This window comes from Hirundo rustica, chromosome 7, assembly GCF_015227805.2.
Source record: "Hirundo rustica isolate bHirRus1 chromosome 7, bHirRus1.pri.v3, whole genome shotgun sequence".
Classification (NCBI taxonomy): domain Eukaryota; kingdom Metazoa; phylum Chordata; class Aves; order Passeriformes; family Hirundinidae; genus Hirundo; species Hirundo rustica.
Genome location: NC_053456.1, coordinates 27,022,455 through 27,039,000, shown reverse-complemented (window position 1 = coordinate 27,039,000; position 16,546 = coordinate 27,022,455). Strand labels below are relative to the sequence as shown.

The following is a 16,546-nucleotide window of genomic DNA, read 5'->3' as shown; positions in this document are numbered from 1 at the left end:
TGTCCAGTAAATTGTTTTATTTATGACATCAGGGAAGCTAATAAGACATAAAGCCAGATATTGTTGTGTCACTTTAACAGTTGGCAAATGATTTTAGAGTTCTGTTAACAGACCATACACAGAAGCCGAAAGATGAATTTAAAATCAGACTTCTAAATGTGTTGATAAACTGAAAAATTAGAATAAAAATATTAATTGATGCAGAAATCATAATGTCATTCAGAGTGTGCAGCTCACTTGTGTTTACTATGCAACACAAAATAGGACTGTATGTGTGTATTTATATGAGAGCGGCTTTTTAAAATCTTTTTCAGGGGATAGGTGAGGCAGGATTTTTCTTGGGATGCTCTGTGTTCTTTGCTTTGAGAGATGCAGTAACTGGTGTGAGGAATGAAAGAGGACTGAAAAAGACGTTTGCACTGAACAGCCCCCTGACTGCGGAGCAAATACGGGCAAACTGCGCTGATGCCTTTACTGAGATGGTAAGAGAAGGTGGGGAATGCTCTGTGTAACAGTGGCTGGGTAGGAGTGTTTACTGATTCTGACACCCCTAAATAGCGGAGTGCCTAATGATGTCTCCAATCAGTCATGCTTTATATACAGCTCCTTGTAGCTGAAATGTCTGCTAACAGGTCTTATTTACACAAGTTATTTCAACAAATGCCATTCAAACATTGTATTGGAATTTCCCTGAGTTTTGTATATTTTTTTTTCTTTGAAATGTACATAATTTTTACAACCCTCCCTTTCCCTGAACCCTCCTCCTTTCTTCTGGATGTCAAATCCCATAGAGGATTAAATAGCTCATCTTATTAACCTGCAATAGATCAACCTTTAAGCGTGTTCAGTCTCCTTCCAGGTGCTTTGCCCCAATAACTGCATGCTGGCTTTGTCAATTCATCCTAGTACTCCTCACTAGGCCCAGTACTCTTTGAGAGAAAAATAATAAACTCAGGGCTAACACAAAGAGATGGAAGGAAAACAAATGAGGCAATACACTTCATATAATGCTGATCCCTTAAGCTCTGTTTTCTGCAACTGTTCACTGTAGTCATGTTCCCACTGCTATTACAATTCTTTTTCTGGGCAAATTTTTACTTAGTGAGGCAAGGTCCTTGCCAGCATATAAATCCATGCTGTGCCATGAGCCTCTGAGGCTCTGCTATGGAAACTCTGGAGCTCTCATTCAAAGATACTCCCATGGTATATCTGTGATTGTGGTCAGATACCATTGGCCCCTGAATCAGTAGGTGGGTTTATTCTCACTATAAAGTGGGTTTACTCTCATTGCAGGAGGAACTTGAAGGAGCTGAGGTCCACCGGAGCAGGGACCATGCTTCTCCATCCCTCTTTAGTCCTAATCCCAGTTATCACTGACTTGGAGGCACCTGATAAGGGCAGTGTTGGGAGGCTGCCAGTCAAATAAAATCACTGTTGTCGTTTCTTGCTTATCTCTTAGATGGCAAACCAAGAAGCTGCTTCCTCCTTGGGCCACATCTCTGTGACTGACAAACCATAGTGCACAAGACCGGAATGGAAAACTGATTTACTGCCCCAACACACACTAATCAACACACAGATAAATGTATTTTCTCTTTTTCTGAATAGAATCAGCTACCAAAAATATGCATTTTGTATCTTAACATCATTATCTTCATTCTTCCTTCAGTGCAGTCATTACACTATTTTGTTTAAATTACTGCATTTAATTGTTAGAAATAAATCTTCCGCATTTGAACTATATATTTTCAACAAGAAAGATCTGCTGATCAGCACAGCTCAAATACTGCAGGAGACACAAGTTAGAATCAAATGAAAAGGTATGCTAGATAACTTACTGCCACATATTACACTAAACAACTTCATATGGTAAGTGATTTTGTAATGGCTTCAGCTAATTTTCTAATTTAGATTTGAGTCTTGCAGTGAAGTGTGAGGGCAGAAATCTTTGTCAAGGAATCAGAAACTTGCTTGTTAGATTCAGAACTTTTTTGAACAGAAGTGATGTCCTGACTTGTAGTAAAGCTGGTTTAGAATCTTTTGGCACAGGTGTCTTTGTGTTAAAAACATGCAAGAAACGACAGTTATGATTCTCTTTTGCTATGCCATGCAAGTTGCCATGGCTGGTCTGGATATACAGAATTTTATCCCAAAGGTTGACAGAGTTGTAATTCCCAGCAGAAGCTTTCTTTATCTCATGGAGCAAGCCAAAAGCCTCTGAACACAATGGGAAAACTGACATGGAGTTCAGTGTGCTTTGAATGGGAGAATGGATGACATGTCAGCCTGCAGGCTGTTATTATTTCACCGCCTCTCAGAGTTCCACAATTTCTCTTGTCTTCCCTTCATTTGTTGAGCTGACACTGTATCTGTGACAGAAATCAGGTCAGTCATTTAAACAGCTTTTGCATTGGCTATGAAGATGTGAAATCTTTATTGTTTCAGTTTGTATCTCTGTAACCATGATGGGTCGGTGCAATGCAGTTCCTTAAACATACTTGGCTAGACCATTTTAGATGTCATAAGACCATAGAGACAGGGCACAGGAGAGCACAGGACTGGAAGATGTGATACAGCAGCTTGAGACCAGGCAGGAAATAGTAATTGTAATCACTGGAATGGTACTGAAAGTGATTTAGGCAGTTGAAGCCTTCTTGGGGTTTACTTCATTTTCTGCACTTTCTTTGTATTAATTTGGCTTTTATATATTGTTAGAAGTCAATAAATTAAATGTGAATGTTGCTGTCACAATTAGTTTTTCTGATTTGAAGCATCTTAGTTTCACTGTTTGGTGTTACAATCTGATTATGAGAGATGTCTGCCCCTGAGGTGAAAACGAGACCCTGTGCCAAAGTCAATAATCCCAGAGTCATTCTTCTGGAAGTACTACTTTTCTACAGTCCAGGTCCTGGGTATCCATGGGGCACACATGCCATTCCAATAATTGGAGATACTGTGTGTATAAGAACTTGTTTCCTTTCCCATATTTTGTCACAGTGGGAATTTTTGTCCAGATGCTAACCAAACCTTCACCTCTGTTGGGTCTGGAATCAGCTCCTTCCCGCTGTGCCAGCTGGGCTTATCTCAGGTTCCATTATCTTAAAGGGGACAGTGTTTAAGACAGGCAACTACTTCTTTAGGTCCTTACATATGGGTATGCTGCCAAAATCAAGGATTTGGTCTGATTCTTTCTGTTCTTAGGCCTTTGAGCCTGCATTGTTGTACCTACAACGCATGAGGAGTACTGCAGTGGTTACTACTACTGCACTTGGCAGGACCCATTAGGGCTTTTGCCTACAGGGACCTAGTGACTGACATCACTCCAGTGCTTGTGTTGTGGTAGCTGGCACAGATATGTTAGGGGATACCCACAAAACCAGCAGCATATCTCTGCTGAGAATCAGCTTCTTGCCTTCTAATGGGAGTGGTAGAAGATCAGGGACTGGCTACTTTGTCCTGCAAGCCTTCACTCACTCTGAATGAAATACAGACAGCTTTGCTGTCTGTAAAATGTAAAATTGGTAAATGAAACCTGAAAAGACAGGTACATACAATGAAGACTTTAAAAAAATATATCCGTAATTCCCCTTTGAAGAAAATAAAGGTCAGCTGCAGTAAGGTATTTAAAAATTAATTTGTTTCCTGGACATGTATACAAAGAAATGGATGAGAATCTCGAATCCCAAATCAGGATTTGGGATTTCTCTCTTTAAGAACACAGCATGTGTTGAATATGGAAGTTTTAACAAAGTCAACATTACTACTATACACACATTTTAAATGTGTGTGTAAAACTTGGTCATTCTGCAGAAAAAAAAAAATTATAGATAGTTCAGGTCAAGCTAAAATGAGAACTGTGGCTCCAGAGCTTTGCTTTCGACACCCTAAAGAAGAGGGTTGCATGTCCTCGGTTTTAGCTTCAGGCATGCCTATGTATTCTAAATTCTGGGCAATATACAGACCTGGAAATAAACAGGAAAAACAGACTTGGAAGTTGTAGCTCAAACCCAAAAGTTCCCCCTCTTATATTACAGGGTTAGAATTAGAGGGGCTCAATTTCTTTGCAGATTATTTCAAGACACCAGAGAAGAGTTAGGGTGGGGAGTAGGAGGTGGTGCATTAGCATCTGAACATGCATTAATTGCTGAGAAATGGCAGACATTGTGCTGGCTCATCCCCACCTGCTTATTTTCAGACTGAGCATCAAATTAAAATTCTGCAGAACAAAACAAACTCAGTCAACCTTTAAGAGCATACAGCATTTCATTAATTTCTCTTGATGCATAAAGATTTATTTTTCAGGCTTTGATGCAAGAGCATGGCTGGCTTGCTCTTGACCATCAGATAAACAAACCTTTTTTTGTGACTGGCAGAAAGGTAAGTTATAAAGGGAAAGGTAAGTTTATGAACAGAACATAACTATACAATCCAGCACTGCATTTTCCCACAGTAGACATTGCACCCAATGTGACTGCATCACATTTGATATAACCAGTTTCAGGACATACTGGAAGGTCTTTTTAAAGCTTGATGTATTTCAAGCAAAGGTTTAAGAGTGATTAATCTGATATTCCCCTGTTGAGTAGTCTGTGAATACATTTAACAGAATTAAAGATTAAAAAATCAATTTAGATATCTTGAATTTTTGAGTGCAACTCAACCTGTAAAGTGTCAAAATTCCTTGTATCTCTAGGAAAGAATCTCATCCGTTGACAAAGACTTGCAACTTAACCTGAATGTGTGCATTCTTCCCCCACCCCCCCTCAGTTTCTTTGCAGTTCCTTTTGGGTCTTTGCAATGCAGAACAATTCCTACCCATGGATCCAAAACAGGAATTTATATTTCCTCATGAACTAATGGTAGGCCTTACTCACATTTGTTATGTCAAGCATAACTGAGTTCCTATAGACATTTAAAACCTGATATTTGTGTGAAACTGAAAGATCTGTCCTCAGATAAATAGAAGATGCTAGTTTTAGTCACACATAATGAGACATTTCAATGTGGATAATCTACATGTTGACATGATTACAAATACTCACATTTTCAAAAAATAAATAGTTTGCCTCTGCAAAACCAACTTTTTCCATAAGACCCCCTTACTCAGACATTTCATTTTGGAACAGTTGGCACTTTTTTTTTTTTTTTTTTTTTCTTTTTTTTTTTTTTCTTTTTTTTTTTTTTTTGTGGAATGTAATATTTTATTTGAAAGATCCCAAATGAACTTCTCCATCTTTTCTGTCTTGTATTCTCTGTTGGACTGGCTTCTTCCAGCTGGGATATAGACCCTAACAACCTGAGGCCGGACTTAAGTGCAGGTCCATAGGAAAGGAAAATGACTTAAAGAGGAAAGAAGAGGGTTAATTGCAGTAGTTACTAGAAATTCACAGAGGGACAGATGAAAACTTGAAAGGAGGGGGAGGAGGAAGAAAGGCCCATGATCTGCAATCAGAGGCAAGAGAAGAGATCTGTGAAAATAGTAGTGCAGGATTTACCAGTCCAGACTGAGTAGAATCCAAGCAGTCAGGTTCAGACTCTTTTTTGAATCCTCACTCATGTTTCAGTAGCTTCTTGCAAAATTCTTTGTTTGCATTCCTTTTGCAAATATTCGTGGGCAGTTCTTGGTGCTATTACACAACCACTTCACAAGCACAAAAGTTCATTTGAGTTCTGAAAATGCATGGCATGCTTCTTTGGTTTGTCATGCTATCACAGAACGCTATTTGCTGCAAGGCAGTTGGCTTCGTAAACATTTGTCAGAGAGTGGAACTTTCTTAATGATTGCCTCTCAGTGCAGAACATTCATGGTAAGGCATAAAATCCTTTCGGAAGCCATGAAAGAGGAAGTAAATCTCCCTTTCTGATATTTGCCCTGCCTTTGAGAGACTCATGCTTTAAGAATTCAAGCATTAAATTAATGTTTTCAAATCTTGGATTAAAGATCTTGGCTAAACTGCTGCTGGTTGCTAAAGCTGGTCAGACAGAAGGAAGCTGCCACCATCTGCTCTGCATGTTCAGACTGAGCAGCCAGGAGGAGTGCACTGCTTCTCCTGCCTACACAGGGTGTCCATACCAGTAAGATTATGATTGGTTCCACAGACACATAGAGGTTTTTTTGTTTTTCAAGTATGTAATTTACCTGGACGGCCAGTCCAGAGTGGCAACAGTTCTTTGGCTTGTCCACTAGTCTTTTAATTGCATTGTCTACAAGGATAGCTGTTTCCAAGGGATTACTTTTGCATATTTTGAAACCATGATTCCACATGGCACTTGTCAAATATTAAAAGAACATACATTATATCCTCAGGGGGAAAAAAGGCTATATATATAATCTGAGAAACAAGGTGGCAGAAAAATACTTTGATTAAACAAAAATGTAAATACTGATCAACCATCCCAATGAGACAATAGTTCTGGAGAGACAAATTTTAACATTTTTTATATTGCAGAAACTGTTCTGGGTCTAGTATTGTAGACAATAGAAAGGACTCACCAAACGGGGATGTAGTGATGCTCCCTAAGAGAACACACTTCTTGTATTCTGTCACATATACAGTGAGATTTTAGCATCCTGATTTCCCCCACAGTCCAGTAACATTGCTTTACTGTTTACTTTATACACAAGGGAAATCTTTCAGAATCATCAGAGTAGGAAAAAGAAACCTAATATTAACCATCTCCTGCCATTTATTTGGTGTGTCTCTTACCAAGTCGTTTAGTTCATTCTTATTTCAGTTTCCTGAGCAATAATATAATTAGGATATAAGCTCAGCACTGTTCAGCACCACAGGAACCTCAGGTGAAAAGCTCCATTAATGTTTCACTGTCTATCATGACAGTGTCCCACTGGGCAATATAGTGCTTCATACTGGCACTAGTCAAATTTACCAAATCTTTGTCATTTCCATCACAGTGAATGTCTCAAGGGCAACAAAGAATAACTGATTTTCCATGGCAAGAGGACAACACGGATTTCTCCCCCTAGCCTGAAGATGCTGAGGGAATGGCCATGCCTTTGAGGGGTAGAAAAGTAAACCTGGTTTCTGTCAACAGAGATGATATGAGAAAGGACTTCTGAAGGGAACAGTAGAGTAAATCACATTAAAAAGTACAAAGGTAGAATTTCAGTTAAGATTGAACAAAACAAATACAATTTCTAACGGGTCTTTTTATGGAATAAAATGGGTTTATGGTACAGATCCGTGTTACGTATAAGATGGGCAAGCTTAAAAATAACCTCATTGTTTGTTAAAGTCTTTAGGAAGACACATTGTAAGCAGGGCATCATCCTGGGACTGGAACCCAATCTCACCAGTTGGTACATCTCTCCTTTGCCATCAGAAGGTAAGCTTTGGCCCCCCTGCCAAATATCTTTAAGACAGATGCAGAACACTGAAACAGAGAACATGTCTGTGGGTAACAGTTTTCAGATTAAATACTACTGTGCATCTACTAGATGGGTACATTCTGGAGAACGGGGAGCATTATCCTGCTATTTTCTTGTCCTTTTAACTCACAAAAAGTATTTGCCAGTAGAAGACACTGTCTTTCTGTTTCACGAGGCAAGAGGAAATGGCATCTAGCCATCTCAGAAAAGCAAGGTGGGCATGCCTGACAGGTAGGAAGGCCTTCTTTCTACCCTCTGGTTATGTCACTTCATTTATCAGGTTAGCTTTGTCTTGTTTGCACCACTGTTTGCTCTTCTTTCTTTTGCCTGTCACTTTTTAAGAGAAATTTTGGCTCCTTCTCTCGGGCCGTGCACCTAGAACCTTCTCTTGAAGTCACTGGTACTTTTGTGTATATACATGTGCATCATGTTTAAATAACACTCCCAGAAATCAAGCCAAAGCAAGTCCCATCCTCGCAACGTAGAATCTGTAAGAACTTTGGAAAATCTTCACAATTTCTGCAGTCCTTGAACTAAATGTGTACAGGGCTGATTCCCCATCTTATTGCAGTGCTTGATAGTTACTTAAAACTTACAGTAATTTAATGATTTAATGGTCTGAAGTGCTTTTGTGTAGAAATAGGGTAGCTGTATTTAAACCTAAATAACTGATTTTCTGATTATTATTAGCATTTTAAGACATAAATTTTCTAGAAGGTAAAAAATACTCAGTATTTTATGTGTGATGAAGGATTATGGCATTCATATAGGAAAATCTATATAGATTAACCTTTCTGCTCAAAGGCTAGATCCTGCTAAGTCCATATTGGCCTTAATATATTTTGCACAGATTCAAGAAAATTTGAACCTGCAATGTAGAAATGTTTCCTTCTTGTTTCATATTCAGTTTTTCATATTTCATTCAACAAACTACATTTTTCTCCAACAGATGGTAAAAGATTTTTTTTAAATGATGAATTCCTTGCTGGCTGTGAGCATGCTGACATAAATGCCAAGGAGTTCACTCTTTCTGTTCTCATCCTGTACTCTGTAAAGATAACACTCCAGGTTTCAGAAGTTTCATTCAGGTTCCCATGTACTTATTAGGAACATTTCCATTATTTCCAGTAGGCGTTGAAACATGCAGGCCATTCCTGCTTGGAAGTAGCAAAGAAAATTCTGGCATCCCTCCATAACCTCTCCCGCTTCCAGCTAGACATCATCTTCTACTTCTTTGAACCTCTTACCGTTTTTCTCCCCACTCTTAGGCTGCCTGAATATTTGGAATATATAGGAAAATGCCATGTTGTCACACAGTCTTCAGCAATAAGCTCATTTCTGACCTCTTCTCGCTAACTAATTAGCGATTGACAACGAACAACCCTGAGCTGTGGTTGCAGCTACTCAAACAGTAAGGCCCTAAGCGCTGTGAGCAAAGGCGGCAGCGTGTGGCATTGGGGGTTGGGGGCAGAGGAAACGCGTCCTCGTTCCTGTGCTCTGAGGTATCCCTCTAGTGGAGAGGAGGAGGAGGACGGGGTGGGGAGAGGGAGGCCCAGCCACGAACCAATGTGTTGCGATTGAAGTCAGTGAAGGAGTGAGCGCAGGAGTCTGCCAGCATCGACATCAGAGGGTCGGTCCCAGAGCAGGTGCCCACTGCAGTGCAGGATGAGTGCCTCTGCCCATGAGGAGCTGGCTGGCTGTGGCAGGTTTCCCGTGAAATACAAAAGGATTCCCATGAGCTGAAAGCCTGCAAAACATGTGTTGGCAGTAGTAAAGGTGCTTTGGCTGCCCAGAAGTTTTGAGCCATAGTAGTGATTTAAGAAACAAACAGCCTGGAGAAGAAAGTTCAGGAGAAATGTGTTAGTTCCTTCCACAAATTAAAAGAAAAAAGACACCCCAACCTGTTCTATCCAGTGACAAGTCATGCCACAGACCTACAGCTATCACAGAGGGTATTTCGGAGTCTTGCCTTTCAAAGAGATGGTTGCACCCAAGAATAGTGGAGATGGGGACAACAAAATGAGCAAAATACAATAAGTAGTGCTGGCAGTCAAAAGGTCACTTTGAAGAGCAGGAAGATTATCCATCAGCTGTCACATGAGCAACATGTGAGTTTAAGCAGTTTCACCAAGGGAAATTACCACTACTTTTTGGGGAGGCTGCTTCTGCCACTTTCACGCTGAATCGCCTTTTAAATTAACTGTGCTGACACAGTGAAAAGGCACATGGATCTTTTTTTGCAAGACTTGTCAACAGAAAGTGGAGATGAAAACCTGGCTGTCAGTCCTGCCTCTTGTCCCTGCTGGCCCTTCATTTTGGGTAGTTTGATGTTGCTTCGGTAAAGCAATGTAAATCCTGCTGAGAGGATTTTCCATCTCTGACACATATTGTTCAACATGTAATCCTGATTTTTACATTTGTCACGAGAGTATTACATAGTAAAACCTGCTAACCCCTACTTTAAAAGTTCTGTGGCTGTCTGAATCTGAAGTTTCTTTCTGGGGCTACAGAAAGAGCGCTTTATAAACTTTCTTCATCAGACTCATCTGTGCCTGATTGAGAAAAGTATTGCTGTTATATTTTCTCTTAAAATATGTGGCTTTGCCTCCAGAATAAAATATTTCTGACATTAGAAAGCCCAGCTGCTTCTAGTGTGTCTCTCTGTAAATGCTGTTACTGTAGCATTTAAACTAAAACTAAAGTTTTTGAGTGTAAAATCAGATATACTGGTAAAACAAAGTATTAATGGTGGGTTCAATGCACATATGGGACATTCACTTAAGACTTGGACTTGATGATCCTTGTGGATCCCTTCCAACTCACAATACTCTGTGATTCTGTCATACTTGTTTCTTACCACTCTAAATAACCTTAAAGCTGAACTACATGACCAGGAGTTGCTTTCAGCCTTCTCTGCTTCTCTTGAACCCCCCTAAGGGTGTTCCCAATTCAGATTAATTTTTCTGAATCCTTTTATGAAAATAAGTGGTCTGACTGCTGCTGCTGAAGCAGAATGGAACAGCAGGTCTTGTGCTGTTGGCATTTTACAAGGCAGTACAGACACAGATGAGCAGTGTTACTATGGGATGAACAAAGGGTATCTTGGATGGATAATATGACTGTAATCTTCTTGTGGAGAAAAGACTAATTCTGTCTTAGATATATTGGTCAAATCCTCCTAAAATTAGTGACAATCAGTACAATCCGGGACAATCACTTTTATTGCAGTAATGAGTGTCTTCTCCTTGAGAAAGTGCATTTCAGACAAGTTGTATTGCTTGTATAAGTAGTGACACTGATGCTGATGGGGTCAGAATCAGGTGTAAATAATGATAAATTAATAATGAAATAATATTAATAACATATGAATGGTATGAAGTTTTTTGGGGAAAAAAGCTAACAGGTCCCAGTTTGAAACAACAGTTTCAAAGAATACATGCTAATTTCTACAAGTTTAGTATTAGCTTTTGCTAATTGTTTTTTGCAGTTCATCGCTGGCTCACATTTTTAAAGCTTTTTTTTTTGTCAGCCTGACAAGTTAAACCTCTACATCTTTGGAAGCACAGTCAGAGGAGGTATTTTCAAAATGCAGTGTCAGTATTTTAGTGACACTGTCTGTGTGCTGTAAACAATCCCTGGGTTCCATTTGGCTTGCTGTTTTAGTGCATGCTTTATCTCCAGCTGCAGATGGAACATGCAGTTCTATGTAGGGATTATCATATCTGGCATCAGATAATCAAACTAGTTTACAGAACTGTTTTTACATTTCCACTATTCTTTTAAAGACTAGACTGTGCTTTCACTGGCATTTTTAGTTGTTTGAATTATTTTTGTTTGTTTGTTCCTATAGCAACTCTGTTTTTCTGCCATGGAGTCTTAAACCTCATCGCTTTTAATATATCATTAGTCATAGAAAATAGGTATTTTTTAATATGTATTTTGATAGGTAAAATTCTGGATATTCACTTTTGCAGGAATTGGTGGCTTCAGCTTTAAATAACCTCCAGTCCAAAAAAATTATGTGTGCCATGTGAAACGTGTTGGTGGAGCATTTGTGGGGAAGATACTAAACCATCACTCTTTGTTGTAATTGCAGCTGTGGCAGCCAACAAGTAAGTTGATTTAACTAAATCAAAGGAGTGATTTAACTAAAATTAATTAAAGATGACAAGACTAAATGAAAAAGGAACTTCAGTCCTGAACCCTCCGGGGGGGGCATTATCCTGATGACATAATCTTTTTTATCTCTTTGGCAGTAAATCTTGGAGAGAGGCTTGAAAATTTTCTGGCCTCTTGGTGATGCTAGTCACTCTCTGAAAGCCAGAACAAAGGCACGAGGCAGTTTCCCTCTGGTCTGAGCTGTATAAATCCCAACAATTCAGGCCTCTCTGAGGCATGGTGGCATGAATTTCACTCCAGATATTCAGGGAAAATGGTTTTTATCCTAATACATTGGTATGCTCACATCAACCCTTTGTGTCACTGCTCTCCTGTACTTTGACCTCCTTGCCTTTCCCTGTCCCATTCATTCTTCAGGGAACTTGCATGTCCCTGTTGAGAAGCTAAAGAGAAAACTGCTGAAAAGCTCGTTTCTGCTGTTACTGTTGCCAAAACAAAAACAAAACCAAAAAACAAACAAAAAAACCAAACAACAACAAAAAAAACCTTGCTGAATCAGCCTAAGCTCAGCATGGTAGGTTAATAAGAAACTAAAACATAGAATGGGCTGATTTATTGGCACCACTAGGAATTTGGCCATGTACATGTAATGTCATTTGCAATCTGCATCAAGAGGCTGTAATAAAAAGGGATTTGGGGATTTTTCTAATGTTCCTTTCAGGAGCAGGTGTCCACTCCATTTTGTCCTGAAAATAAATATAGATGTGTTAATCACTGGTGGACAGCACCCTGTCTTTGGAAAATAAACAGTGAGTGACATGAGAAGGTATTTTGCCCAGTTACTGGGTAATCGTTTCTTCTGAGGCAAATCATCATCATTTCATTGACTATCAAGACACAGAAGGAAACCAAAGTTCTCCTCTTCTGAAATTGGAATCCAGCACCAACCTTCCCCCAGCCCTAAGAGTATCCTGATGAATGCCATGAATCAAAACAAAAGCTATCATCCTAGAGCCCATGCAATGTCCAGAAAAAGCAGAGCCATCCATCCCTTTTATTACTTTGGAATACTGCTAACGTCCTAACTGCCCTATCCCATCTGCAGATGATTAATATGTAACTCAGAACTGAATATGAGCCACTTCTCAGATATAAAGCCAGCTCTGCAAGGTAATGCAAGATCCAACTTGCAGTAAACTCTTGTCTTCTAAATCCTCACATTAAAAACAAACAGGTAAACAGTGCCAGCACTGAAATCAGCTTGGTAAGTGGTAGTGGCAGGTCTATGAATTGAGCACCCTAAAACCCTCTGGGACAGGGTCTGTGGTTCATTATGGTTTGGCTAAAGAAGACCTGAGGAGATGGCTTTTCTGTGGACTCTTGCATGAGTGGTAGAGTGTGGCTGGTGACTGTTGCTGGGAGAGATTGCTTATATTTTAAATTTTGCTGAAGATATTGCTCACAAAGATACTGTTCAACTCTGGTTATGATTAGAATGGGTTTAGAACTGGTTTTGGTAAAGAAAGGAGGAAAATTTCAGTTTTGGTTAAATCTCGTATTAACCATAAGACAAGGAATGGGATTGTGATTGATATATATCAGTAACATATGTATTTAATATTCTTCTGGGTATCCATTACCTGACTATTAGCCTCTCTGGAAGTGCAATACAGTACCAGCTCTGGCTGGTTGTCACACGCCATATCTTCTCTCTCACACAGACGGAACACATAACCCACAGCTAGTGGACTATGGCCTTTTATTCAAATTTCTTCCAGAGTCACTGAACTTTTTTGGATAACCACTGGTGTGCTTTGCCTCTGCTTTCTTCAAAATGAGGAGATAGCAAGGAAATGCACCCTCACCCTTGAGTTCTCTGTGGCTGCCCAGAGTAATGCCTTCAATCTGCTCTTCCCATGTCTTGCACTTCCCTCACTCCAAGGGTTGGCAGGACAGAGCAGTAGCCTGCTGGAGAGAACTTATTTTTATAGAATGAGGCAGGAGCCAACTTCCCGTATCAGTCTCAGCCAACAATGATTACACAAGTGTTTCTGCAGAAAGCAGGGCAAGATGGCAATGATGACATTGTTTCCTGACGATAGCCACTTCACAGGTTTTCCATTGCACTCATCCTTTGGCACTGTAAAGGGAGATATATCTACAGTTGCTTAATATCTTGTCACTGGGCCCAAATTTCTGTTTATTTGTAAGTTAATCGGGGAAAAAAGGGAATATAAAAAAAATAAACTAATAAAGCACAGGAGCAATGATGAAATAAAGAACAAGATTTTACCAGCCATTCTCCCATCAATGCATATCCAGTCAGAAAGCAAACAAAAAAAACACTTTGGGAGACTGGAAAATAGGAAACATCTGATGAAACTATGTCAAGATCCATTAATTAAAGCTTTCAATTTAAAAAGCTTCATGGGCCTGAGTTTGAACATATCTGTTGTGCTCTAGACTGAAAATTTCTCTATGAAAAGGGACACAAGTTATATCAGGCAGACCTGCAGGCCGCTCTCTTCCAATAGCAGCCAGCTAGAGACCCCTACCTCAACCTGCCTGGAGGCTGGGGCTGGGAGTTCTGCATCCATCCACCTCTGCTTCTTTCTGTGCAGGATATCCAGCAGTCAAAGTGTTTCTCAGTGACAGAACTTCTCATATCCATAGAAGTCATAACCACGATCAAGAACCTTCATTGGCTAAGGGTTGTGCAAAAACTTGGTAGAAACTTAGAATTTAAATAAAGAAGAATTTGTTATCCATCACCAGGAGATGATGTACTATCTCCAGGGATGCACTAAGAACTGTAGGCTTTCTCTGCAAACGTCATGGCCCCCACGATTCAATGCAGTGTCATTAAACTGTATTGCACAGTGGAACTTCGTATGTCAGTGCCTGTAATCTGAGCCTTTCAGGCTGAGAACTCACCTGTACTATGGAGATAGGAGCTTAATTACCTCTTCAATTACAAGAATGTCACTGTTGACTAGAGGTAAGTTGGTTGATTTCCCAACCTTTTATAACTTGAGAAAATTAAGATATGTGTGTGCAATGACATTTGTGCGGCCGATAAGGAACATGCATTTGTGAATTACGATAAGTTTTTTTCCCCTTAGTAAAATTATTTTTAATATTTTATTTCAGTTTCCTAAAGACAAACCTGGAACCTGTAAGCCATGGGCCATTGATATGGATTAGTACTGCTTTCCTAAGGATCAGACAATCAGATGACTCCTTCAGCCACTTCCTGACTGCAAGCATTCCTGCAAGAAAGAATCAGAACTTACACACGCACATAGCAACCATCAGCAGGTGTGCAGAGCAGATGTGCAGAGCAGATGTGCAGAGCAGATGTGCAGCAGGTGACCAAGAGGGAAAGGTGAAGGGGAGGGCCGAGAGGGGAACCATGACAACACGAGATCTTTATAGGTGTGGCAGCTCACAGTTTAACTCGGCTGTGCCAAACAACTGGCACTGACAGATTGTTCTGGAAAGGAGGTTTTAAAGTGGCAGCTGTATTAATCTTGAAGGAACATTTCCCCATGAGGAGAGGAGCCTGAAAAACAAGTGTAAAGGTATTTGAGAGAGAGAAAAGGAAATGGCTGAGCTGAGCCAGTGTAGGTATGCATACAAATCAATACTCAGAAAGCCATAAGATTAACAGTAAGAACACGTTTATCAACATCATTCTGTACCCAAAACACCAGCATAAGAAACAACCGTGGAGATGCTCAACAGGTATTGCATTAGTTCAGATCCTGTGCTCATTTACATAAACACAAATTTATTTTCATTTATTTACATGATGACAGTGCAGACTTAAATTAGCCTGCACTATACTATAGTATAGGAGAGAGTGTGAGAGTGTGACCTGCACACATCCTCAAATAAGTTACATTTAATCTAAATCTGTAGAGATACAAAAAGATCTTATTCCTTTACATTGGTAAATTTTTCCTGTTCCTTTCTCTTGGTAAAGTGCAAAAACCTACAGCTAATGGGAAAAGCTCAGCTTTGGCAATGGGCTTTTCAGTTTTGTCATATCAAAGACTTTAGGGAGCTGACAACAGGAACTATTATATCTTTGTGTTTCCTTTCCTTAAAATGTGATTTTAATAATTTTTGATTTTTTTCTTCTTGGCTTTTTAATTATTTGTGATTTAGACAAATGCTCTCATTTTAGAATGAGCACCAATGCAATCAGTGCCTTGGGTTTAGAGTTAATGGACAAATAATTGCTAATATTAAGGTGAAAATGCTTCCTCTGACTGGTATTTTTGAAGTTAGTATTTTGGGGATTTTATCAGGCTGTTAACTGGAATCTGCAAAAAATGTTTCTTGAATAAAATTTGTAAGGCAGTGTACCGCTATTTTATCAGGGATCTATCACCAGTATTGTTTCAAGGACGAAATAGTAACAAAAATGGCATGAGATGAAATCTGGCTCCCTCTGACAATACGAATGATCGTGTTTTCCCTACTGCAGCCCAGTGATTTGTTCCATTTATACACCCGATAACTGGTCATTTCAAGAGCTTTAGTCCCAGGAACATTGCACTTAAATCTGGTGGAAATTTGCAGCTGCGTACGGTCTAGAAGGAAGCTTGCATTCTCTAAGTTGGTTTGGACTTTTGGGGAGCAGCTCTGTACTGCTGTGTGAGTTTGGCAGCCCGTCTTCTTTACGTAGTACCTAAAGGGCCACCACTAACACAGTTGGGTGTGTTTATGCCATCTGCTGACAGACTGCCCTACAGCCTGAAGGTAGGATGAGATCTGTTGAGGTGATTACTAGTGAAAGAACGCGTGTTTAAACGGCAGTAGAAAGGCCTGCGCTCCTGGAGCCCAGGGACTTTGCTGTGTCAGCTTGTAACCGATGGTCCTGTCTGCACAGACTACAGTACAAGTGCTTGTATGGTGCTGTTACCACCAGGACCTGAAAGAAGAAATTATTACAACTGCAGCAGCAAATCTAGGGTCAGGCCGCACACCGGGTATGGCACTGAAGCTCGATGCACCGCAGGTGGCTGCGCTGCC

General features: G+C 39.9%; 1 protein-coding gene across 7 annotated transcripts in view; it reads left to right on the top strand.

Annotated features, from left to right (window-relative positions):
* The window catches only part of AOX1 (aldehyde oxidase 1), a 52,337-nt gene extending 36,049 nt beyond the window's left edge, over positions 1-16,288 (top strand). The window contains exons 34-39 of one of the 7 annotated variants that reach the window (XR_005701611.2): positions 315-482; positions 1,460-4,377; positions 6,914-7,116; positions 7,255-7,344; positions 11,362-11,499; positions 14,657-15,770. Coding sequence is in view for 1 of the 7 variants with exons in the window: in XM_040069320.2 (XP_039925254.1) it covers positions 315-482; positions 1,460-1,519 (228 nt within the window). In the remaining 6 variants the exon portion in view is untranslated. Of the gene's footprint in view, positions 1-314; positions 483-1,459; positions 5,095-6,913; positions 7,345-11,361; positions 11,500-14,656; positions 15,772-16,254 lie in introns of those variants that run through there. The other 6 variants (XR_005701614.2, XR_005701610.2, XR_005701609.2 and 3 more) reach the window with 6 other exon arrangements.
* The last annotated feature ends 258 nt before the right edge of the window (positions 16,289-16,546 follow it).